The sequence below is a fragment of the Solanum verrucosum genome, unplaced genomic scaffold (assembly GCF_900185275.1).
Source record: "Solanum verrucosum unplaced genomic scaffold, falcon-dt-bn FXZP01000290.1, whole genome shotgun sequence".
In the NCBI taxonomy this organism is placed as follows: Eukaryota; Viridiplantae; Streptophyta; class Magnoliopsida; order Solanales; family Solanaceae; genus Solanum; species Solanum verrucosum.
The window spans coordinates 916,562-941,236 of record NW_026019929.1 but is presented as its reverse complement, the minus strand read 5'-3'; the positions used below and the strand labels follow the sequence as shown (position 1 = coordinate 941,236).

General features: G+C 37.2%; 1 protein-coding gene across 1 annotated transcript; it reads right to left on the bottom strand.

Annotated features, from left to right (window-relative positions):
* Window positions 1-14,616: 14,616 nt before the first annotated feature.
* Window positions 14,617-15,600, bottom strand: LOC125827979 (uncharacterized). Its single transcript, XM_049507305.1, has one exon. It carries the CDS (start codon window positions 15,598-15,600, stop codon window positions 14,617-14,619), a length of 984 nt encoding a protein of 327 aa, XP_049363262.1.
* Between the last annotated feature and the right edge of the window lie 9,075 nt (window positions 15,601-24,675).

The window sequence follows — 24,675 nt, the reverse complement described above, 5'->3', positions numbered from 1 at the left end:
CAAATCTTTAAGGCAAAAACAACCGCCGCTAGTTCAAGGTCCTGAGTAGGATAATTTTTCTTATGAATCTTAAGTTGCCTTGAAGCATAAGCATTGACTTTCCCATTTTTCAGAAGTACACATCTTAGCCCAATTCTTGAGGCATCAGAATAAAAAACAAAACCATTAGTCCCTTCTGGTAAAGTCAACACCGGAGCAGAAGTAAGTCTATCTTTCAATTCTTGAAAAATCCTTGCACATGCTTCAGACCATATAAACTTAACCTTCTTTTTAGTCAATGTCATTAATGGAGAGACAATTGAAGAAAACTCTTCAACAAACCTTCTATAGTAACCGACTAAATCGAAGAAACTTACCACATCCATATTCTTAGGATCTACCTCAATACCCTTACTTGAAACAATATGACCAAGAAAATCCACTGACCTTAACCAAAACTCGCATTTGCTAAACTTTGTAAAAAGTTATTGGTCCTTGTGTAACACAATTTTCAAATGTTCAATATGCTCATCCTCACTCCTTAAATAAATTAGTATATCATAAATGAACACAATTACAAACATATCAAGGTAGTGTCTAAACACCCTATTAATCAAATCTATAAATGTCGTTGGAGTATTACTTAAACCAAATGACATTACCAAAAGCTCATAATGACCATACCGAGTTCAAAAATTCATATTTGGAATGTCATCTTCCTTCACCCTCAATTGGTGATAACTCGACCGGAGGTCAATCTTAGACAGGTAACTTGCTCCTTGAAATTGGTCAAACAAGTTGTCTATCCTTGGAAGAGGATATTTTTTTCTTAACGGTAACCTTTTTTGATTTCCGCTAGTCAATACACATATGGAGTGCACCATATTTCTTTCAAACAAACAAAACTGGAGAACCCATGAAGAGATACTCGGTCGGATGAAACCCTTATCCAAAAATCTTTCAATTGCTCTTTTAACTCCTTAAGTTCTATCAGAGCCATACAGTATGGAGGAATAAAGATAGGTTGCGTATCTGGGAGAAGGTCAATACCGAAGTCTATTTCCCTTTCGGGAGGAATACCGAGAAAGTCATATGATAATACTTTTGGATACTCATTTACAACGGGGCCGGCTCAAGAGTAGGGGTTTCATAATCTACATCCCTCACCCTAACTAGATGGTATATGCAACCCTTAGAAATCATCTTTCTAAATTTAAGACAAGAAACAAACCGACCTTTCTATATAGAATTTCCCCATTTCCACTTTAGGATAGGCTCTTTTGGAAATTGAAACTTGATTACACGAGTTCTACAATCAATAGAAGCATAGCATGAATGCAACCAATCCATACCAATGATAACATCAAAATCTAACATATCAAGCTCCACCAAATCAACATGAGTAACTCTATGGACAAGGAAATGGGACACTTTCTATAGACCCTCTTAGCCATAATAAAAGGGCCTAAAATACCCTTAAACTATGAGATTTGGTACAATATTGCCCTTCATCCACCTTATGAGTATGGTCTATTTGACATAAGGGTATTTTTGAGCCAAAAGGTGGACGTTAGGGGTATTTGGGGGCCTAAAGGTGGATGGAGGGTAGTTTTGTACCAATTCAAATAGCTGAGGGGTATTTTAGGCCCTTCTCCACATAAATAATAAATCCTAAACATCTAGAATTCCTACTCCAACTTTGAATTATTATTTCCATTAAGGTCTGATAGGTTCATTGCATCAGAAAAAAGTTGTTTGCTTCCACAATGATTGTAATGGTTACAGACTTGTAGTGTTTACTGCTACTGAGGCTGCAGGAATGACCATAATGAAGCGAGGGAGACTGGTGGCACTGTTTGTTGTAGCTTCCTCAACAGAGTAATCATCCTATTAGCAGTCTTCTTTGTCGTCTATTGAACAACATTGATCGTGAACAACCTTGGAGTCAATCAGGTCAACTTTTATAGGCTACATGAATAACCTATCAAAAGGTATTGTATATGAGAATTGAAGAAATCATAACAAAGTTATTACAAAGTTCTCCTAAAGGCTACAACAAGTAAAGGCTATATGTTACACCAAAATTAAAGGCTTTTGTATAAAATAAGTGAATACCATTCTAGAAACTACACAACATATGATTAATAGAACATCGAAGTAGAAAAGTACGTACCTGGGCTGAGTCAATGCTGTCACAGAGAAAATTACAGATCTTCCATAATGCTGAAACTTCATTATTATAGGTCATTATGTTCTCAGGTAGTACATCATTTGGATGCCTTAAAAAACATTAAGCCTTGATAGATCCTCTAAGTATAGGTAATAAAATGAAGTTAAAGTAGAAACACGTTACCCCTGCCCCCATCCTTCTACTTACCAACATAGGCATTAAATATGATGAGAGCTTATCGAAGAGGGGCAAGAAATATGCCTTAAATAATTTTATTGCTATACCCAATATTTCACCAGCTTATAAAGATTTCAAAATGATAAGCCTGATAATGTGAAATACATGTTTAATGATAAACAGATCTACTACTCATTTTTGAGAAACAATCTTATGTTAAACATACTTGGTCAAACACTTCTTTTTCTTGCTCATTTTCCTCCCTGAGCAATTCCCTTCTATGGGAATAAAAGTCTTCAGATTTTGCTCTCTCAGGTCATTTTCTTGTTCGACTTAATGACATCTACAATGCTTCAGACCTGACCTGAAGTCCAGAGAAGAATAAACAATAAGATTAAGATATTAAAGCTCATGATAATGAGTAATAGTAAAATCATACTATATGTTTCAAGACGTAATTAGGATCAAACTGTTCAACAATCATACACATATCTAGTAATTACTTGTCCCCCAATATATGTTCTGCCTCTCCTAAGTTTTAGGTCCAACTCATTTTTATTCAAGTGGTTTATGGATCAGATTGTTGAGCGCACTTCGACTAATTCCACGTGGCACTAGCTACTTCCCCAGGTAACTCTATTTCTAACTCATATGATCTATAACTCAGCTTATACAAGTAGACTATCAAATAGATAGGAGTTTTGGAAGTCTAGCATCATTCTCTTGATAAACCTGAATCTTCCATTAATCACACATCAAAGTGGTGTCAAAACTATGTACATATTGAGATGGTTCAACGATAGTCCTTCATCAGATCAACCTAACTATCTGTACAAACAAGTTTTTCTCACTTTGCAACATAAGTATATATTGGATGAAGATGATCTTTTAATGATTGACACATTTATCTATCAGTTATTTTTTTCTTTTGGATGCAGTTAACTATAAGTTTTGTAGAATTATTGATGTGCTTTCATTGAACTTATTTAAAAAAATTTCAATATACTGATAATTAATTGTAACAGTTTACATTCTCATCCCATCCAATCGTTGATATAGCCTTTTTCTTTTTTTTGATTTGATGACTTTATGAAAATCTCAGAAGTCAAGTTTCATTCAAATTAGTTAATAATTAATTATTTTGACTGACTGTTTTTACGTAAATGATAAGTAGAAAAGAGGTAGAAACTAGAATAAATAGTTCAGTAGCAACAAATGCAAGAATTATTTATTTCTACTGAAATATTTATTCTAGGTCCTACCGCTTTTCTACTTATCATTTACCTAAAAATAATCAGTCAAATCAATTAATTATTAGTAATTAATTTGAGTGAAACTTGACTTCTGGGATTTTCATAAAGCCACTAAAATCGAAAATTAAAAAAGGCTATATCAACTATTGGATGTGATAACCTATAAGTTAGTGTTTTTTTTTGGTAAATAAACATTTTATTAACCAAATTGAGAATTACAAATCATTAAAAAAAACCAGCCTGGACATCTCCCAGACTGTATACTTCCAGTATCTATCCAAACTACTCCTAACCATTGCTTACCCTATCCATCCCGTATCTAAATTTATTTATACAGGGTACCAATCTAACAACTGCAATTGCATGTTTAATCTTCCTGACTAAAACATCACAGCTTCTATTCTTCTTCTGAAATATCCTCTGGTTTCTCTCCTGCCAAATGTAATAAACACTCACTGCTAGTGTTATGCGAAAAATTTCAGCTTCTGGTATCTTCCCTTTATAATGATCTTGCGCCCATCTTTGTTCCTCAGTCCACCCTGTTGCCTGTTTCTAGATATTTTGCCACCTTAGGATCTGTTGCCAAACTTTGCCTGAGTAGTGACAATTAAAGAAAAGATGGTCAATGTCCTCATGTCCATCATCACACAATATACACTTGCTGTTCTCCACACTACCCCAAGTAAGTAGTCTTGATTTCGTCAGTAGCCTCCTATGCAATGTTAAAAATAAGATAAAGCTCCATTTTGGACATGTACAAGTATTGCATATCAATTTCCTCCATTCTACTTTTGGATACTCCTCTCTCATTAGTTGATACACTTGTTTAATTGAGAACTTCTCCATTTGTATCACTTGTGATTCATTCCATCCCACATCCTCCAGGATTTTATGTGTTTGTAAGATCTTTCTCACCATCTATGAGGCCTGGTTTGCTTGTATATTCCACACTGTCCCTTGCTTCCCATAGTACATGTGCACCCACTGTACCCATAGCTTGTCCTTGTTCTTGCTTAGATTCCACATAAGCTTGCATATGGCTCCCTTGTTCCATTCCTGAATACTTACAATATTTAACCCTTCTGCAGTCTGTGGTTTACACAGTTGATCTCATGCAACTAATGCTTTCTTTGATGTATCTGTCCCTCCAGTCCATAGAAAAACTCTGCATAAGCCTTCAATGCATTTTATCACTTTCTTTGGCAATATAAATATATGTGACTAGAATACTTGAACAGAAAATAGTACACTTTTGATTAGCTGGACCCTTCCTGCATATGATAGGAATCTAGATGTCCAACTTTGTATCCTTCCTAGAATCTTATCAATCAAAGGTTGACATTGCACCATAGTTATTCTCTTAGTACTTAAGGGGACTCCCAAGTACCTAAAAAGCATTGTACCTTGTGAGAACCCTAGCTCCTGCATTATGAGTAGTTACATTTCAGATGCCACTCCTCCAAAATAAATAGAGCTTTTATCTACATTTGCTTCCAGACCTAATGCTGCTGAAAAAACTTTGAATATCTCATAAAATTGTTTAACAGATGTGAGTTACCCTTTAGTAAAGAGGGGAAAATCATTAGCAAACCTTAGTTGGACCAGCTGCAGTTTAGCACATCTTGGATGGTACTTGAAGCTTGGGGATTTTTTCAGCTTTTTCAAGAGTCTTGTGAATACTCCATGGCTAACACAAAGAGATAAGGGGATAATGGGTCTCCTTGTCTTAGCCCCTTCTTTGCCTCAAAAGGTTTACTGGGAAATCCATTTATCAGGACAGTGTAAGTCACTGTGCTTATGCATTATACTATCCAGTCTACAAACACACTAGGGAAGAGTAGCTGAATCAACACCTGTTTCAGAAACTCCCATTCCACTGAATCATATGCTTTCCTCATGTCAACTTTCATCATGTATCTAGGTGAAATCCCTTTCCTTCCATAACCCTTGACCAGTTCAGTACTCAAGATGATGTTATCATTGATCAATCTGCCTGGCACAAAAGCAGAGTGTCCTTTATCTATTAAGCTATCCATCACACTCTGCATTCTGTTAGTAATCACTTTTGAAATGAATTTGTACACAATAGTACAACATGAGATAGGTCTATATTCTGATATTTTTGAAGGATGGTCCACTTTGGGAATCAGAGTCATTGTGGTACAATTTATAGCTTTATGTAGTGTCCCTGTTTCAAAGAACTCTTGTACAGCCTCAATGAGCTCTTCTCCTACTATTGCCCAAGTTTTCTTGAAAAAATATGCATTAAAACCATCACAGCCTAGTGCTTTATTGTCATTTATCCCTTTTGAAGCTTGTACTATTTCCTCTCTTGACACAGATGCTATCAGTTGTGCTTGCTGGCCTCTATCTAGTCTAGGTCCATCTTTCATTGCTTGACCATCCACAACTGGTAGTTGAGGTGCACAGAGCCCCAGAAGACTTTTGTAGAAACCAAGTATCTCATCTTCAACATCTTTAATGTTTGTGACTATGCTCCCAGTAGCAATGGTTAGACTAGCTATTTTGTTTTGAGCAAGCCTATTTCATAAGCTAGCATGAAAGTAAGTAGTATTTCCATCTCCCAATTTCAACTATTGTACTCTAGACTTCTGTCTGATGATGCTTTCCTCTACATTCAACCATTTTTCCAAGTTCAGTTTGGCCTCCCTTTCTGCTTCAATCAAGCTTGTGTGTTGTCCTGGTATCCTCATATTACCTTGTAAATCTTGTATCTGCTGTCTGTACTTCTTTATTCTAGCTTTTACCCCCTGGAACTTAGCTGTATTTAAATTCTTTCAAGCTTGTTTCACTCTCTTTAGCTTTCTCCACACCCTCAGCATGGTAGTTCCTCTTACACTCTCCTGCCAGGCTTGTTTCACAGTCTCCTGAAAATTCTCATGCTTTACTAGGTGGTTTAAAAACTTGAAAGGTCTGGATCTTAGCTCACTCTGCTGAATAAAATTGATACTGAGTGGCGAATGATAAGAGCACCCAGGGTATTCCAGGCATAGTCAGCATTCATCTAGTGTTAACTAAGGCCCAATCTATTCTGTTGTAAGTGTGTCCATTAGTCCAGGTAAAATCTCTACCAATATGTTTTAGGATTGTCATGCTTGTGTCTCTCAGATAATCATTAAAATATCTTATCTCTGCATCTGTCACAGGAGACCCTACCATTCTATCTTCCCCTCTATGAATTGTATTGTAATCACCCATTGCAACCCAAGGAGTCTGTTGATTGTTATGTATCCTCCTTAACTGCTCCTATAAACTTCTTCTATCTGTTATAGTATGTAAACCATATATTGCTGTAAAGCTAAATCTAGCATTTATCCCTTTGCATTCCACCTCTGAATGTATATGCTGTTCAGACTGTTCTACTAATCTGCAACTAATCACTTGAGGATCCCACAACAACCAAATTCTACCCTTACTGCTAGATGGGGAATTAGTAATACTTTTCCATCCAGGTGCAAATTTCCTCAAGATTTTGTCCTCATGCTGAGACTTTATTTTATGCTCTAGAAGTGCTATAATACTAACTTTATTAGTCCTTATAAACAGAGCAACTTCTTTCTGTTTATAGACTTTATTTAGCCCTCTTATGTTCCAAGTAACTAACTTCATTTAGGAGGATAGTATGTTACCTTTCCTAGTCACCTTTGCTGCTCCTCCGAAACCTTTACCCATATCAACTACACGTCTAGTATCACAGACCAAACTCATTTGCGATGGAAAGTTTGGTCATACCCATGTGCTGTCAAATATAAGTTAGTGTTGATACAACATAATCTGTTCTAATATTTGATACAACCTATTTGAATCTTCCTTGAATGGATGATATCCACATAATGTTTTTCTGTAATCTGTTAGACCTTATTTGAAATCTATAAAGTATAAGAATTGCTTATGCTCTATTCAAAGAAAGTGGTCTTTATTTAAACATTAGTTTGCATAACTATGAGGTAGACAATTCAATATATCCTGACAACAAGGAGCACTGTTGCATATGTTTGGTAAGGGGCACCTAAATTTCAGAATCCTTTTTCCCCTCAGGTTTGTAAGCTTACTTTTTTTGGTCCGTGTGTCTTGGATGAGTATTTTGATGGGGAAGAAATGGAAAAAATAATTGTGATAATTTATTCCATATCGATTGCATGGAACAAGCTTGAGAACACTTTCCCATGCGCAAGAGGAGAGTGTCAGCTATGCTACCTTAAGAATTCATGCATTTCATGTTGACTTGGCTTCATCTAATCATAAATTCGGAATGGTTCGCTCAGCCCTCATAAGCTCTATTGAACAACCAACGTAGAATAACACCACCAGTTAGTGCATTTAGCCCAAACTAAATTGATTAGTTAAAGCCGAGTGAACATTGAATGCATGAATTCTCAAGGTGAAGGTTGAAGAGCTAACACTATTCACTTGCATGTGGTACAAGCATTCTCGAGCTTCTTTCACAATTTGGTGCAACGAATATGGTATAAATGAGCACAATCAATTTTTGCAAGCTCTTACCCATCAATATAATCATAAGACACACGACTCAAAAAAACAAGAAGGTTGGAATCAAATTTAAGTAAGCTTACAAATGTAAGAAGGGTTGGATTATGATTTTAGTGCCCTTTGCAAAGCATATGCAACAACACTACTTGTTATCAGGACAAGTTGAATTGTCTACCTTGTACTTATGTAGACTAATGCTTAAATAAATGTCTCGTGCTTAGATTTTAGCATAAGGAATTCTCAAATTTTATAGATTTCAAATATGGTCTAAAAGATTTTAAAAAAAAAACATTGTGTAAGATTTAGGTGTTTGCTATTAGGAAAGTGATCTCATATTAGTTGATGCATAACTAAGTTAAAAAAAATTCACTTCCCCCCTCACTAAAAAAGGTCAACATTTCCAATTAATTTGAATGGCCATCTATAGTTACTTTTGTCAATATTGGGTTATAGTTGATAACTAAAGTTAGTTAATAAATTTTCTTGTAACTTGTTGGAGGGGGTCAACCATATTTTAGTAATAAACTCACTTTTTTTTCTCTACACTTTCTTATCCAACACATTATCTAGATAATATAATTGTAGTATTTCTCTGAGAACCAAATTAACCCTTAGGAAAATGAATGAATTTAACTTGGCAAATTTTAAATAGCCTAGCTTCATAGACTTAGACTTCAATTAAGCACAACGTGTGACACTTGACAACTTGCTCACAAATCTTTCCCAATTTTGCAACCTCAATTAAGCCTTTTTAACACTAAATCGCTAAGGGAATATTGGATTTAAGAAAGACACAAGAGAATTTCTTAAGAAAGCTTTTATAGTTCAAGACTTGGAAGATTTACTTGATGGTTTTTACAAATGAATGCCCTTTTATTTATACTATCCATTCTAGGGCTAATAGATAAATACTAGTTTTTAAACAATTCCCTACTTATTTATGAATAAGTCATCTTTCTAGAATATTCTACGCAACTAAAAGATTCCAAGAACCTTCCATGCAAATCCAAGGATTCTAAGGACATCCAAGAAATTCTCCATATATTTCTAGAATATTCCACTAAGGACTAGTGTTCTTCCAATGTAAGTCTTCCCCATGGACAACATTATGCCACTCTGTCACGACCTGAGTCTACACCCTGGACGTGTGATGCTTATCGTGACCAATGACACTGACCTACGAAATGAGTGTCTACGATCGTCGATAATATAGTAACCCAACCAAGGGTTGGGGTCGTGTCCCAAGGGAGCGGTTTTGAGAATTAATAACCAATTAGAATTTCATTCAAGTTAGTCGTAGTTAAAGACATTTGCGATAAAAGACATTGTAAATTAAAGGGGGTGACACAAAAGTGTCAATTATTAAAAGGGGGTTTTGTAACAAGTATTAAAACAACAAAATAAACAAGAAAATCAAGTATGGGGAAAGGTTCTTGGGATGTGTCTGCAATACTAGTTGAGATAAATTGTTGGGTACATGCTTTCGATAGGAAATTTGCAAAATAATAGTCACTAGGCAAAGCTTTAAATTGAAATAAGTTCCCCCTCGGGCAACTTATCCCATTTCAAATGCGTTCCTATCGGACACCCATTTGCCGCATGAAGACCAACCTATGCCTTACCCCACTCACTCTCTCGAGCTGAGTGTTAGGATATGGAACTAGGGCTCACCCTCTTGGGCTTAACCTCATGTCGACCCACTCCTTAGGCCATCATTCTAGTGGTTTTGGTTTAACAACTTCCCTCTCGGGCAAGCCGAAAACACATGGGTGACTTTGTATTTGCAACTACAAACTCTTTAGAGAAAACCACAACCACTAGGTGAAATCACCATTAAAATACATCTAACCTATCAGCAAGCAAGACCCAACAAGAATATCAACCCATATTTACTAAATCACACCCCAAGAATGGGGGTTTTTGCCACACATCAAGTAATAGGAAATTATACCGAACATGACAATGAAATCAACTGGGTATAAGAAATTAAACCTTGAATTAAGCAAAGGAAGATGAATAGAGAAGACCCACTTCCAACTTGGGGAAGAAGAACTCCTTTCTTCAAGACTCCACAAAACCCTCTCCAAACTTGAGAGAAAAATATCAGCTAAAGTATGTTCTAAAGTGAAAATAATAATAATAATTATTCCACATTTCTCTCTTTGACTACAATTCAAAATAGTATTTATAGATTTCAATGATTGTGCTGCGGAGGATTGTTCGGCGACATTAGTCGAGATCGCTGATGAACTCGGCGATCAGCTCTTTGGTCATCCTCGCATTCTGGATCATTGGGCGGTACATCACTTCTTCACGGAACTTATCGGCGACTCACCGACTGCTCCTTTCCTCACCTTTTGATCCACTTCCTTCAAGGCTTCGTGTACTTGAACGAAGGGCGGTTCATGTCGTTTCGGCGACTCGCCAAGTTAAACTCGGCGATCCGCATGATTCCATTTCTTGTTCTTTTCATCCCTATTTTCTCCGTTTTGCGCCTAAGTGTCCATGCTTCCACTAAAACTTCAATTACCTGAAACTTCAACATTTTAATCAGATATTGAGATAAAACAAGCATTCAAGGGCAATTTTTCCATTAAAATAAGGCCCTAAATGAGTCCAATTTGTGGACTCATTAACACCCCCAACTTAAAGTTTTGCTTGTCCTCAAGCAAACTCAAGTTCAGCCGTTCAAAATGGTGCCTCAAACAGTGTTACACAAGACTAAATCATGAATGCACACAACAAGACTCAATTTACTTATGCAAGGATCAATTGCGTACTCAAAGATTCAAATTGTGACACACTATCACCAAAGATTCTCATGCTCACAATACTTGCTACTTGTGCAAGTTCAAGCTTAACAAAAGTATCTAAATGACCTCACGTAAAGAATGATTCCATATTCACACACATATATGAGTCAATTTAAGATCAGGAATCAGATACAACGCTCACATTCAAAAAGAGGAACACAATGCATGTTTTCACCCATAGGTTTGCCCTTATTTTCTAATTGACTTTCGATCTAGCTTACGCAAGATCAAAAAGGTCTTTCTAAGGCTTGTAATGGGGCTTAGTGCAAATATATGGTCGTTTAGGCTCAGTCACTTTCATCTCGTGAGATGTGATGTTCTCAAAATATCCTCTTCCCTTCCTTTCGCAATTCTTCTTCTAGTGCTCATAAGTCATCCTATTATTCGTTCTCCATGTATTGCTTGGAAATCCAGTTTCTTTTGCATTTTTATTCCACGACTTTCTTTTTCTTTTCTTTTTCTTTTTCTCTTTTTTTTATATGGAGGGTTTCTATTTTGTTTTGCAATACAATAGGTTCAGGAGAATTTCGTGCACTTTTTGACTTTTCCTTTTCCTTTTCACCACACCCCCAACTTAGACTTTTGGCCTAAGTTTGCTATTCACTAAACCACAATTCAAGAGGATTATAGGTAGCGGATCAAATAAGGTCTAGGGTTTATCAAGGTTGTTCCATAGAAAGGTAAGGCTCAAAGGGTGTTCAAGAGAGTTTCATACGCTCACATGTAGGCCACAAAAATAGGTATATGTCAAATTGGCTCACACTCTTTAAAATTGCCTATGATCATCTCAAGAGTAAACCTTTCTAAATCAATCAGACTAACAGGGCAAATTCTAGGTTTATTCATGCAAGGTTCAAAGTAAGCTAATCACACAAGGCATCGATACTTCAGTCAAACAAGACTAGACACATTTGCTAGCGTGCAACAGTCCTCACAAGAAAATCAATTCGATAAATGGCTAGTCATAATGAGATGCAAAGAGTGCACATATTTTCTATGTAACTTCATTTGGCCTCGTCGTAGCTATGCATTCATGTTTGTTCAATTGAGAGCACTATTCAAGTCATCGGTATTGATCGAAACCGAAACTTAAATTTTTGCAAAAGAACAGCCACTTTCAATACAAGAGGTGGCGATTTTTTTTTCAAAGGATCAAAATTGATCAAAATTGTTTTTGCAATTAAAACAACAAGAGCCATAAACTCAAACATCCACATAAAAGCAGTATTTAAAACACAAATTAAAATAGACAGCCCAAATATATACATAAATGGCTGAGTTGTCGTAAGATCTGTGCAACTGGTCCAACCTCTCCCTTGAAGCCTTTGCCCAATCCAAATTCAGAGCTTTCAATGCCCATAAGGCTTTGTGCTCTAGCTCAACAGGTAAACGTCATGATTTACCAAAAACTAGCTGATATGGGGACATTCCTATAGGTGTCTTGTAAGTAGTTCGATATGCCCACATGGCATCGTCAAGCTTTCTAGACCAGTTGGTTCTGCTGCCGTTTACTGTCTTTGATAGAATGCTTTTGATCTCACGATTTGACACCTCAACTTGTCCGCTTGTTTGGGGGTGATATGGAGTGGCAACCTTGTGTTTTACTCTGTATTTGCTCAATGCACTGGAAAACCACTTATTGTAAAAATACGATCCTCCATCACTAATGATTGCTCTTGGAGTGCCAAACCGTGCAAAAATGTAGCATTTCAAAAATTGGACAACGCTTCTTCCTTCATTATTCAGGAGTGCGACTGCCTCGACCCATTTGAACACATAGTCCACAACTACTAAGTTATACTAGTTTCCAAACGAGCTGACAAATGGACCCATGAAATCAATTCCTCACACATCGAATAGTTCGATTTCCAAAATAGGTATAAGAGGTAACTCATGTCTTCTTGACACTCCGCTCTGCTGCTGACATTGAGGACATCTCTTTGCAAAATCGTGGGCATCTTTGTAAAGAGAAGGCCAATAATAACCACTTTGGAGAATCTTAGCTGCGGTACGGTTTCCACTATGATGACCCCCTACTGGTGATGTGTGGCAGGCATGGATGAATCTCTGTTGATTTTTCTTTCGGAACACACTTTCTTATGACATGATCAACACATTCCAGAAATAAGTATGGCTCATCCCAGAAGTATCTTTTAACATCAAATAGGAACCTCTTTCGTTGGTAAGAGTTTAACTCATCGGGAACCAACTCATATACGATGTAGTTTGCAAAGTCAGCATACCATGGCATGTGTGTGAGTGACAGTGCGAATATCTGCTCGTCTGGGAATGAGTCATTTATCTCCTTTTCATGCTCAGTACCTGCTTTATTCTCTAACCGTGATAGGTGATCTGCAACTTGATTCTCGCAACCTTTTCGATCTTTCACCTCAAAATTAAATTCTTGCAAGAGTAGCACCCATCTTATTAGTCTTGGCTTCACATCCTTTTTTGCCATGAGGTATCGGAGTGCTACATGGTCTGTATGAACAACTACTTTAGTGCCTAGAAAGTATGCCCGAAACTTTTCAAAATCATAGACCACTGCTAGCAACTCTTGTTCAGTGACCGTGTAATTTTGTTGGGCACTATTTAAAGTCTTGCTTGCGTAATAGATTAGGTGAAATAGTTTGGTACGCTTTTGTCCCAATACTACACCTAATGCCATCCCACTCGCATCACACATCACTTCAAATCGTTCTGACCAATTGGGGCTGATGATAACTGGTGTGGATATCAATTTCTCCTTCAAACATTTAAATGCTGCCATACAAGCGTCATCAAAGTAGAATTTCACTTCATTCTCTAAGGGTTTGCATAATGGTTGTGCAATCGTTGAGAAATCCTTAATGAATCTCTGGTAGAAGCCTGCATGGTCTGAGAAACTACGAATCCCCTTTACTGAGTTCGGTGGTGGTAGTTTCTCGATAACCTCAATTTTTGCTTTGTCAATTTCCAACCCTTGTTGCGACACTTTATGCCCAAGAACAATGCCTTCTTTCACAATGAAATGGCATTTCTCCCAATTTAGGACTAGATTAGTTTCCACACACCTTCGGAGCACTCGCTCTAAATGTGCCAAGCATTCTTCAAATGTGTCCCCCACGACTGAGAAATCATCCATGAAGAGTTCCAAAGAGTCCTCAACCACATCCGCAAAGATGGACAATATGCATCTTTGAAAAGTTGACGGTGCATTACAAAGTCCGAATGGCATCCTTTTGAATGCAAAGGTCCCATAAGGGCATTTGAAAGTGGTTTCCTCTTGATCTTCTGGTGCGATAGATATCTGGTTGTATCCGGAGTATCCATCCAAAAAGTAATACCACCCTCTTTCTAATAACCTGTCAAGCATCTGGTCCATGAAGGGCATTGTAAAATGGTCCTTTTTCAGTCCATGAATTTAGCTTTTGATAATCCATGCACACCCTCCATCTTGTTACAGGTCTAGTCGGCATAAGCTCTCCTTTAGCATTTGGGACCACTTTATGCCACCTTTTTTTGGTACGCATTGCACTGGGCTGACCCATTTTATGTCTGAAATCGGATAGATTACTCTTGCATCAAGCCATTTGATGATCTCCTTTTTTACTACCTCTTGCATCGGGGTGTTCAACCTTTGCTGATGCTCCATACTGGGTTTTCATTCTCTGTCCAGCTGAATCTTATGGGTGCAGATACCGGGCGAGATGCCCACGATATCGGGTATGGTTCATCTGATCATTTTTATGTGCTTCTGTAGTACTTCAACAAGCAGTTTTACCTGCCATTCACTCAGATTTGCTGAAATAATCACTCGCAGAGTGTTGTTAGTTCCCAAGAAATCATACTTGAGGTGGGATGGGAGTATTTTCAGTTCTAGAGTTGGCGGCTCTTCAATTGATGGCTTTGCAGGTGGGCTGCATCGGTTTTTTATGTTGATATCCAACTTAATTGGATTTTGTGCATATGCTCCTAACCCTATTAGGGCTGCGATCATTTCCTCATATTCCTGAATTTCCGATTCGTCATGATTTGCAAGTATTGACTCAAAAGGCTCATTCGTGAGCATTAGATGGCTCACACTTGCTACTGCTTCATCTATAACATCTTCAGTAGACACTACATGGATATCACTTGGTTGCTTTATGGATTTGCAGATGTTGAAAGTTACCTCATCGTTATTCACACGGAATTTCAACTTGCCACTTTCAACATTCACTAATGCTCTACCGGTTGCTATAAATGGCCTTCCCAAGATAATGGGGACCTTAACATCAATGTCACAGTCTAAAATCACAAAGTCAGCTAGAAATATGAACCGATCCACTTTGACCAAGATATCGTAGAGGATCCCAACAGGATGCTTGATCAATTGATCTGCCATGAGAAGTCTCATGGTAGTTGCCTTTGGTTCTCCCAATCCAAGTTGCTTGTATATGGCGTATGGCATCTGGTTGATGCTTGCTCCTAGGTCACATAAAGCCTTGGCAAATTGGAGCATTCCACTAGTACACGGGATGGTGAAAGCACCAGGGTCTTCTCTTTTAGTGATCAACTCCTTTGTCATGATCACACTGCAACTATAAGGCACTTCAATCATTTCATAATCCAAGATCCTATTCTTGGTGACTAACTCTTTCATGAATTTAGCATACCCTAGCATCTCCAACAATGCTTTCACCAAAGGAAGGTTGATGGGCAACTTCTTGAACATAGACAAGAATTTTTTAAACCTCTTATCTTCATTATTCTTTTTCAAATGCTGGGGAAAAGGTGGAAGTATTTTGGGTAAGGGTTGTATTATTTTTGGAGTTTCATTGTGTTGATTCATTCCTTCTTAAGCTTTCTTGCCGATGTTTTGATGATCGGTAGTTTCTGCTTCTTCCTCACCCTGATTTTCCTCACGTTCTTCTCCTTCATTACCTATCGCTACCTTCCCGCTATGGGTAATTACAACCAGCTCTTCTTCCTCATTTTTCTTTGGCATCTTGGTTGTTAGTTGAGCCGATAGGAGATTCAATTTACCTTCCAGCATCTTGATGGCATTAGCATGAGAGTTCACCTTGCTATTTAGTGAAGAAAAATCATCTCTTATTCCCTTTAGCAAATCATCAGAACCTTCAACTTTCTCAAGAATTCGTGTCAGTAGATCATTCACCCTAAGGCTGCTGTCACTACCCCTTGATGTCGGGTTGTCACTCAATTGGGTTTGGTATTCTTCATGATCGTTATGCTCAGTCCACTCTTGGAAATATTGCCTAGGTTCTTCACCTCTAGGGTGGTTCCAACCTTGATTTCCAACCCGTGGTTGATAGTGCGGGTGGAAACCCTCCTCATTCCTTCTGTAGTTCCAACCTTGATTCCCTCCCGATTTCAAGTTATCGGAAAAAGAACCCCCCTCTGCATGAAACACTTCACAATTGCCTTTCATGTGCTCTTGTAAATCTTCCATATGAGACAACATCTTCTTGATGTTTTCATCCCTTTTTTTTTATCGAGTTGCTCTTGCGTCAGCCTGAAACACAGAGGGGAGACTTGATCTTCTTTGGTGTACCAAGCTTGATTTACTCTCACCATACCATCTAGGATAAATGAGGCCACCTCAAAGGGCTGTAGCATTATGCCACCTTGGACCAATTGATCAGCTATCCCTTTGTTGACTGAATCAAGACTTTGGTAAAAATATCTAATCCACGACTCATGAATTGGTTCACCCGTTTTTTGTTTGAAATTCTGAATGTCGTCCCCCAACTTCATCATGTGAGTCTTCATGATCCAACCCTCCGTATAGGCCTCTTAAATGTATGAGATGGAGTATTCTGCTAGTGACTTCAAAATTTCCGTTTCAGCCACCCTACGGCAAGCGAATATCACCTATCTCACCCAATGGAGCGGGGCCATAAACACTATTTGCATCGTCAATGTCATCTCGGTGCAAGTCAATATTCAATGAGTTGTTTGCGTGGCAAATCTCTCCCACATCCTCACTCATAATTTCTCTTTTCAACACAAACAAGCAAAGCAAAGCTAAATATTAAGTTAGTAAAGCTAAAGCTAAGAAAAATAGATATTCTTGCCAATGATCCTTGGGATTACATATAGTCAAAAACTCAATGAAAAACAAAACTAAGAGTAAAGTTAATACTCTATGATTAATAAGACGGAGATTCTAGTGAACTAAAAATTATCAATTAACACCACTCCCCGGCAGTGGCGCTATTTTGATGCTTATCGTGACCAACGACACTGACCTACGGTATGAGTGTCTACGATCGTCAATAATATAGTAACCCAACCAAGGGTTGGGGTCGTGTCCCAAGGGAGCGGTTTTGAGAATTAATAACCAATTAGAATTTCATTCAATTTAGTCGTAGTTAAAGACATTTGCGATAAAATACATTGTAAATTAAAGAGGGTGACACAAAAGTGTCAAATATCAAAAGGGGTTTTTGTAACAAGTATTAAAACAACAAAATAAACAAGAAAAACAAGTATGGGGAAAGGTTCTTGGGATGTGACCTCAATACAAGTTGAGATAAATTGTTGGGTACATGCTTTCGATAGGAAATTTGCAAAATAATAGTGACTAGGCTAAGCTTTAAATGGAAATAAGTTTCCTCTCGGGCAACTTACCCCGTTTCAAATGTGTTCCTCTCGAACACCCATTTGCCGCATGAAGACCAGCCTATGCCTTACCCCACTCACTCTCTCGAGCTGAGTGTTAGGATATGGGACTAGGGCTCACCCTCTCGGGCTGAACCTCATGTCGATCCACTCTTTAGGCCATCATTCTAGTGGTTTTGGTTTCGCGACTTCCCTCTCGGGCAAGCCGAAAACACATGGGTGGCTTTGTATTTGCAACTACAAACCCTTTAGATTATACAACAACCACTAGGTGAAATCACCATTAAAATACATCTAACCTATCAGCAAGCAAGACCCAACAAGAATATCAACCCATATTTGCTAAATCACTCCCCAAGAATGGGGTTTCTTAGCCATACATCAAGAAATAAGAAATTATACCTAACATGATAATGAAATCAACTGGGTATAAGAAATTAAACCTTGAATTAAGCAAAGGAAGATGAATAGAGAAGGCCCACTTCCAAATTGGGGAAGAAGAACTCCTTTCTTCAAGACTCCACAAAACCCTCTGCAAACTTGACATAATACTATCAGCTAAAGTATGTTCTAAAGTGAAAATAATAATAATAATTGTTCCACACTTCTCTCTATGACTACATTTCTAAATAGTATTTATAGCTTTCATAGATTGTGCTGCGGAGGATTGTTCGGCGAAATTAGTCGAGATCGTCGATGAACTCGGCGATCCGCCTTTGGTCAGCTCATCGCCTTCAGTGTCTTGCCTTTAACATCCTCACATTCTAGAGCATTGGGCGGTACATCACTGCTTCGCGGAACTTATCGGCGACTCGTCGACTGCTCCTTTCCTCACCTTTTGATCACTTCCTTCAAGGCTTTGCGTATTGGAATGAAGGGCGGTTCATGTCGTTTCGGTGACTCGCCAAGTTAAACTCGGCGATCCGCAAGATTCCATTTCTTGTTTTTTTCAGCCTTATTTGCTCCGTTTTGCACCTAAGTGTCCATGCTTCCACTAAAACTTCAAATACCTGAAACTTCAACATTTTAATCAGGTATTGAGATAAAAAAAGCATTCAAGTACACTATTTATATTAAAATAAGGCCCTAAATGAGTCCAAGAACCATTGCTGGTCCCCAAGCGAACCCTCATCTTGGATGACTACAAGCGGAAGACTAACTTAAGCATGCAAAAGCATAAAAACTTAATAAAATGTATTAAACTCAATTAAAAATCTTTAACTCAGAATGAAAATCTATGAATAAATTAAATTATTCAACTCGCCATAAAGTAGGCAACTTAAGTCTTTAAAACATTTAATAAAATAAATGAAAAGACTTCTGAAACTCTACTGTCTATATATGAAGACTCTAAATGACAAAGATGGAAGTCGGGACAAGACCCATGATATCCTAACAACTGATATAACTGAAAGTAAAAGTGGAACCCTCCGGATGCAAGGAGGCTCACCATAGCTAACTCTAACTCCCTGTGGTATCAATGACCTCAATACCTGTATCTACATCATGAAAGGATGCAGGCCAAATGGCTCAGTATGTAGAATGTACGAGCATGTAAAGGGAAATCTAAAGAATACATAAGCTTGAACTTGATAAAAAGTTAGCATGCTTACCTCTTTTCAAACTTACTCAACTCAAGGAATACTCAAGGATACTCAAAACTACTCAAACTTACTCAACTCAAAAGTACTCAAGGATAAGATATTCAACTTAGTAATAAGGTTCTCCACTCAGTGAAACTCAACAATAAAATACTCAACACAATGAAGCACAAATCAACTCAAGATACTCAACTCATGATACTCAAGGATAAAACAATAGTAAAAGATGCAATATATATGGAAAGCTGTAAAACTTTAGATAGCAAATCAATGTATTGAAAAATACAATAATACTCAGTATGTATATAAAAATATAATATAACTCGGTGGGAGTTTCTCTAACCAAAAACCACCTCTATGAGCCTAAGTGATGATACAACGTCTTGCCCACGCTGCCAGAACTGTCCTATACTTTGCCGTCATATAGAACGCCTTAACTAAGTGGATCCACTAGTCTATGCTAGAAAACACTAAAGAATCATCTAAAATGTATGATCCTTTCTACCCATGATGGCTACATGGTTTATGGATCCTTGAGTTATTATGAACTCGCATCCCCATATCGGTGCTCAATACTACTCCCAAAAATATACTTAGCTCATATGTTTTTAAAACAAAACTCTTTCTTTGGTTTGAGATAATTACTCAAAACTTAGCTTAAAAGCTCTCTTGGAAATTGGTGTTTCCTTTCTTGTTCAAATGTGAAAGCATTTCAAATCCTGGGAATACTTGGTTGCCATATAATTTTTGAAGAAATGAACTTTACTCTTACTCTTTACTCAACTCAAAGTTTAAGTCTTAAAACAAAGTTAAAACGTTTGTAAAAGACTTCTTAAAATATGGTTCATGCCAAATTATGGTCGTGAACGACTCAATGCAAGGTTTTCAATAACCATAGATAAAACTCAATACTTGGAACTCAAGAACTTCAATGATACTACTCATTTAAAAAATGCTCAACTCAGAGGGTTCATGCGGAATTATGAGCATGAACTACTTAACTCAAGGATTTCATGGGTAACATGTAACAGTCCCATGATTAGAAATATAATCTCAAAGGGGATTAGGAACTTAATACTCAAGACTTAGAACTTGAAGATACTACTACTCTCAAAGATACTAAAATTATGGAGTTCATGCGACATTTATGGGCATGAACGACTCCACTCGAGGGTCTTCACAACAATATGAAACTCATGTATACGACTCTTCTCATTCACATACTTACTTGCTCAAAACTTAGCTCAAATCAATAGTTGATCTTAAAGGATTCACAATTGAACTCAAAGGGTTTCTTGAACTCTACTTTTAACTCTCTCTTGAATTTGATTTATGAATTCAAGAGTTATGATTCGTGTTATGAAGAATCTCGTGATGATAATGTAGACTCATGTATACATTCTCCTCACTCCCATGCTCACTTACTTGAGTCTTGAAACAAGTTACTAGAAGTTGTAGAAGACTCTGCAAAAGGACTCAAGGGACTTTCTTAGAATGTTCGAATGAATTCTCAAAAACTTAACTCTTAAATCTACCTTGAATTTGATTATGAATTCAAGGTTATGATCATGTTATGAATGATTTGTAGGTGCTTAAAAGTAGCTTAGAGTAGTTAGAATCGAAAAGAAATGAAGGTACCCTTCGAAAGAACTCAAATGGAGCAACCGATTGCAAACTGGATGGGGAAGGCGACCCTGTGGCTATGAGTGGTTTGGGGTACTTTGGCTGGTGTGATGCGCCATGCCCCAACCTAGAAGACCCGACGAAACTCTTTGCTCGTTTTCTCACCCCAATCCACCTAGAATCAAACTCTTTCTTCCCCAATCACTTGGATTTGATTACTTAACATAATTACACTCTAATCTACTCAATACAACCCTCAAAACATTTACTTTAATATCAAGAAATCATCAAAACCCAACAAAACAAGATTTAGAATGAACTTCAAGAACACCTATCAAGAACTCTAATCTTTCAACTTTAAGAATAAAATTGCGCTGAAAATAACATGATTGGCATGTGGGTGAACAAACTCAACACTATGGAAGCTTATATACCTCTTAAGGATTAAACCCATGGAGAAAATTTGCAAGAGAACTCAAGAACTTCGATGAATGCCTTGATCCTTTCCTCTTTTCTCCTCTTTTCTCTTCTTTACTCTTCTTCAACTCTCAACTAAAACCCTAGACGTATATTATGATTATAAAACTGAACCTAATAGGATTAGACCCTTAAAATATTACTAAAAATGAATTAAATCTGATTGGGTAAGGAAAAATACCTAAATACGCCTTACTATTTTCGGGTAACTTTCCTTAACTGGACAACCTGACTTCAAAATGGCATATCTCACTCATACGAACTCAAAACTTAGCAAACTCGGCGGCGTTGGAAAGATAATTCAAATACCTTTCATTGGGTACCTTGTAACCCACCTAACTAATCTTATACTGATAGCTATGGTCGTTTGAAGTTGACCCAAAACTTAAAGGAACTTAGTAATGACTTGAATGAACTCTCTTTAGTTCTTCTTGGAAGTCAAGGTGCTACATGTAGTGACCTTATCAGTTAAGAAATTTTTAATTCCTTGGTAAAATCTCACTCACTACGAAGAATGGTTCGAGGTTTAGTTCGAATTTTTTTTTGGGGTGTTACACACTTGGTGCCTAAGTGGCGTGATGACATGGTAGGTCATCATACTCTCCCCCAAATTATATTCGGTGACCACAGGGCATTGTTGCTGCATGAACTCTCAAATTTGGTCTTTGAATTTCCACAAGTCTTCATATCATTTCCATGTGGCTTTTTCCGGTGAATGTCACTTCTAATGGATGAGGAACATGGTAATGGTTTGTTAACCTTTTTTCGTCTGGCTTGGTAGTCAATAAAAGCCTCAATTTCCTGATAATGCAAGGTAGTGATGGTAATTAGTTCCTAACTTAACTAACTTCGGTTGGGGCCATCCTTATCATCACAATATGGTTTGAGCTCACTATCATGAAAGATGGGATGACCTTGAGATGAGGTGGTAACTCTAACTTACATGAGATTTTTCCCACCTTGGAAACGATCCTAAAAGGTCCATGATACTTTCATACCACATTTTGGTACATGCCTCACAATTCCTTAAACTTCCTTGGAATAAACATTACCAAAACTATGTCCCCAATTTTATAACCCAACGGACGACGCTTGCAGTTGGCAAACTTTTTCATCTTTGTTGTTGCCTTTTACAAGTAGGAAATAGCAGTGTCAAGTAGATCCTCTTATGGCCATGTTGTAAGCCCTCAAATATGGTCGTTAGTGATTGTGGAATTTGTGGTTGCTGGCCTGTGGCAAGTTATATGATAATCAGACTATGTCTAATAGTATTGCCCAATCTTTCTTACGTGAACTCACAAGTGCCTCAAGCAGCACTCAGATAAGGCATTGACCCTGTAACACCTCATTTTTTTTAAAGAACTAGAAAGACTTAATATTGAAAGAACCTCTTTTGTTTAGAAATAATCAAATTTGACAAAGTTAAGCTAAGTATGAGTTTTAGGTCGAATTCAAACGATCATAACTCCTAGGTCAGGATGAGTTAGGTGTGCTAATAGGTACCGTAGGAAATATCTTTAAATTATGTTTCCTATGTCACCGAGTTTGCTCAGTTTCAAGTTTGTATGAGGTAGATATGTCCATTCAAAGTTGGGTTGTCTAGATAAGGAAATCAAAATCGGATTTTAGAAGGGTATTATGATCTTTTCACTACCCAATTAATTAAATTCGTTTTTGGTAATTAAGTTGGGGACAAAACTGATTGGATTCAGTTTACGCCTCATAAAAATAAGTTAGGGTTTTGAGAGAAGAGAAAAAAAGAGGAGAATAGTGGACAAAAGAGGAAAGAATCAAAGCGTTTATCGAGGTTCTTGAGTTTTGTCGCGTATTTTTGCCATGGGTTTGATCCCTAAGAGGTATGCAAGCTTCCATAGTGTTGGGTTTGTTCACCCACACACCAATCATGTTAACTTCAGTGTTAAATTCGTTCTAGAAAGATGAAGGTTTGATGTTCTTTAATTGTGTTCTTGAAATTGGCTTTTGTTCTTGATTTAAGATGAGATTGATGAGTTCTTGAGGAAATCGAGTCGATTTTAGAGTTGTGTTTGATTAGATTCTTGTGTACATGTAGTGGGTATCTGAATCTAAAGAGAAATTAAGGAAAATAATTGAATTTAGGCGAATTAGGGTTTGAAAATGAAGAACACTTAAGTCGGGGAAATCTGGGTACTAGGTTTGTGACGCGGACCTGTTCCTCAGGAATGGAAAAATTTTCCCTGCGCCTTGGAGAGGTCACAGACCCTTTTGCCTCAAAATTTATTTTAGGACCAAATATTTAAATGCATCTCTGCGTCGCGGACTTGCTTCCAGACAGTGATTTCTTGATCGTTTCTCATGTTTAATTATCTAAAAACACTCCTAAACATCACGAGATCTTTCCTATCACAAATCACAACCTTGAATTCATAAATCAAATTCAAGGTAGAGTTGAGAGTCAAGTTTTGAGAGTTCTTTCAAATATTTTTTAGAAAGTCCCTTGAGTCTTTTTGAGGAGTCTTCTACAATTTCTAGTGACTTGTTTCAAGACTCGTGCAAGTGAGTATGAGAATGAGGAGAATTTATTCATGAGTCTACTTTATCATCACGAGATATTTCATATCATGAACCATAACTCTTGAATTCATAATTTACATTCAAGAGAGAGAGTTAAGAGTTGAGTTCAAGAAAGTCTTTGAGTTCAATTGTGAATCCTTTGAGATCAACTATCGATTTGAGTTAAATTTTGAGAAAGTAAGTATAAGAATGAGAAGAGTCGGATACATGAGTTCCATATTGTTATGTAGACCCTCGAGTGGAGTCGTTCATGCCCATAAATTGCGCATGAACTCCATAAGTTAAGTATCTTTGAGAGAAGTAGTATCTTCAAGTTCTAAGTCTCGAGTCTTGCGTTCCTTAACCCTTTTAAAATTATATTCCTAATCATGGAACTATTACATGCTACCCATGTAGTCCTTAAGTTGAGTAGTTCATGCCCATAAACCGCATGAACCATATGAGTCCAGAAATCTTGAGATGAGGAGTATCATTGAGTCCTTGAGTTGAGTTGTTCATGCCCATAATTTCGCATGAACTTTATGAGTTGAGCATTCTTGAAATGAGTAGTATCATTGATGTTCTTGAGTTCTGAGTTGTTGAGTTTTAAGTATCGAATTCTTTGTATGGTAATTGAAAACCTTGAATTGAGTCGTTCACGTCCATTATTCGGCATGAATCCTATTTCGAGAAGTCTTTTACAACATTTTCTAAACTTTTTTTAAGACTTGAGCACTTGAGTTGAGAAATAGTAGAGTCGAGTTCATTTTCCTTAAAAATGATATATGGGAACTAAGTATTCCCAAGATTAAATGTTTTCACATTTAAAAGAAGAGGAAATTGAGATTTCGAAAAGAGTTTTGAGCAGTTGAGTAACATCTCATTTTAGAGAAAGATTTTGAGTAATAATCTCAAACCACAAAAAGAGTTAT

Coding starts and splice junctions, on each gene's coding strand:
- LOC125827979 (XM_049507305.1), bottom strand. CDS start 15,600: ATGTTCAAGAAGTTGCCCATCAACCTTCCTTTGGTGAAAGCATTGTTG.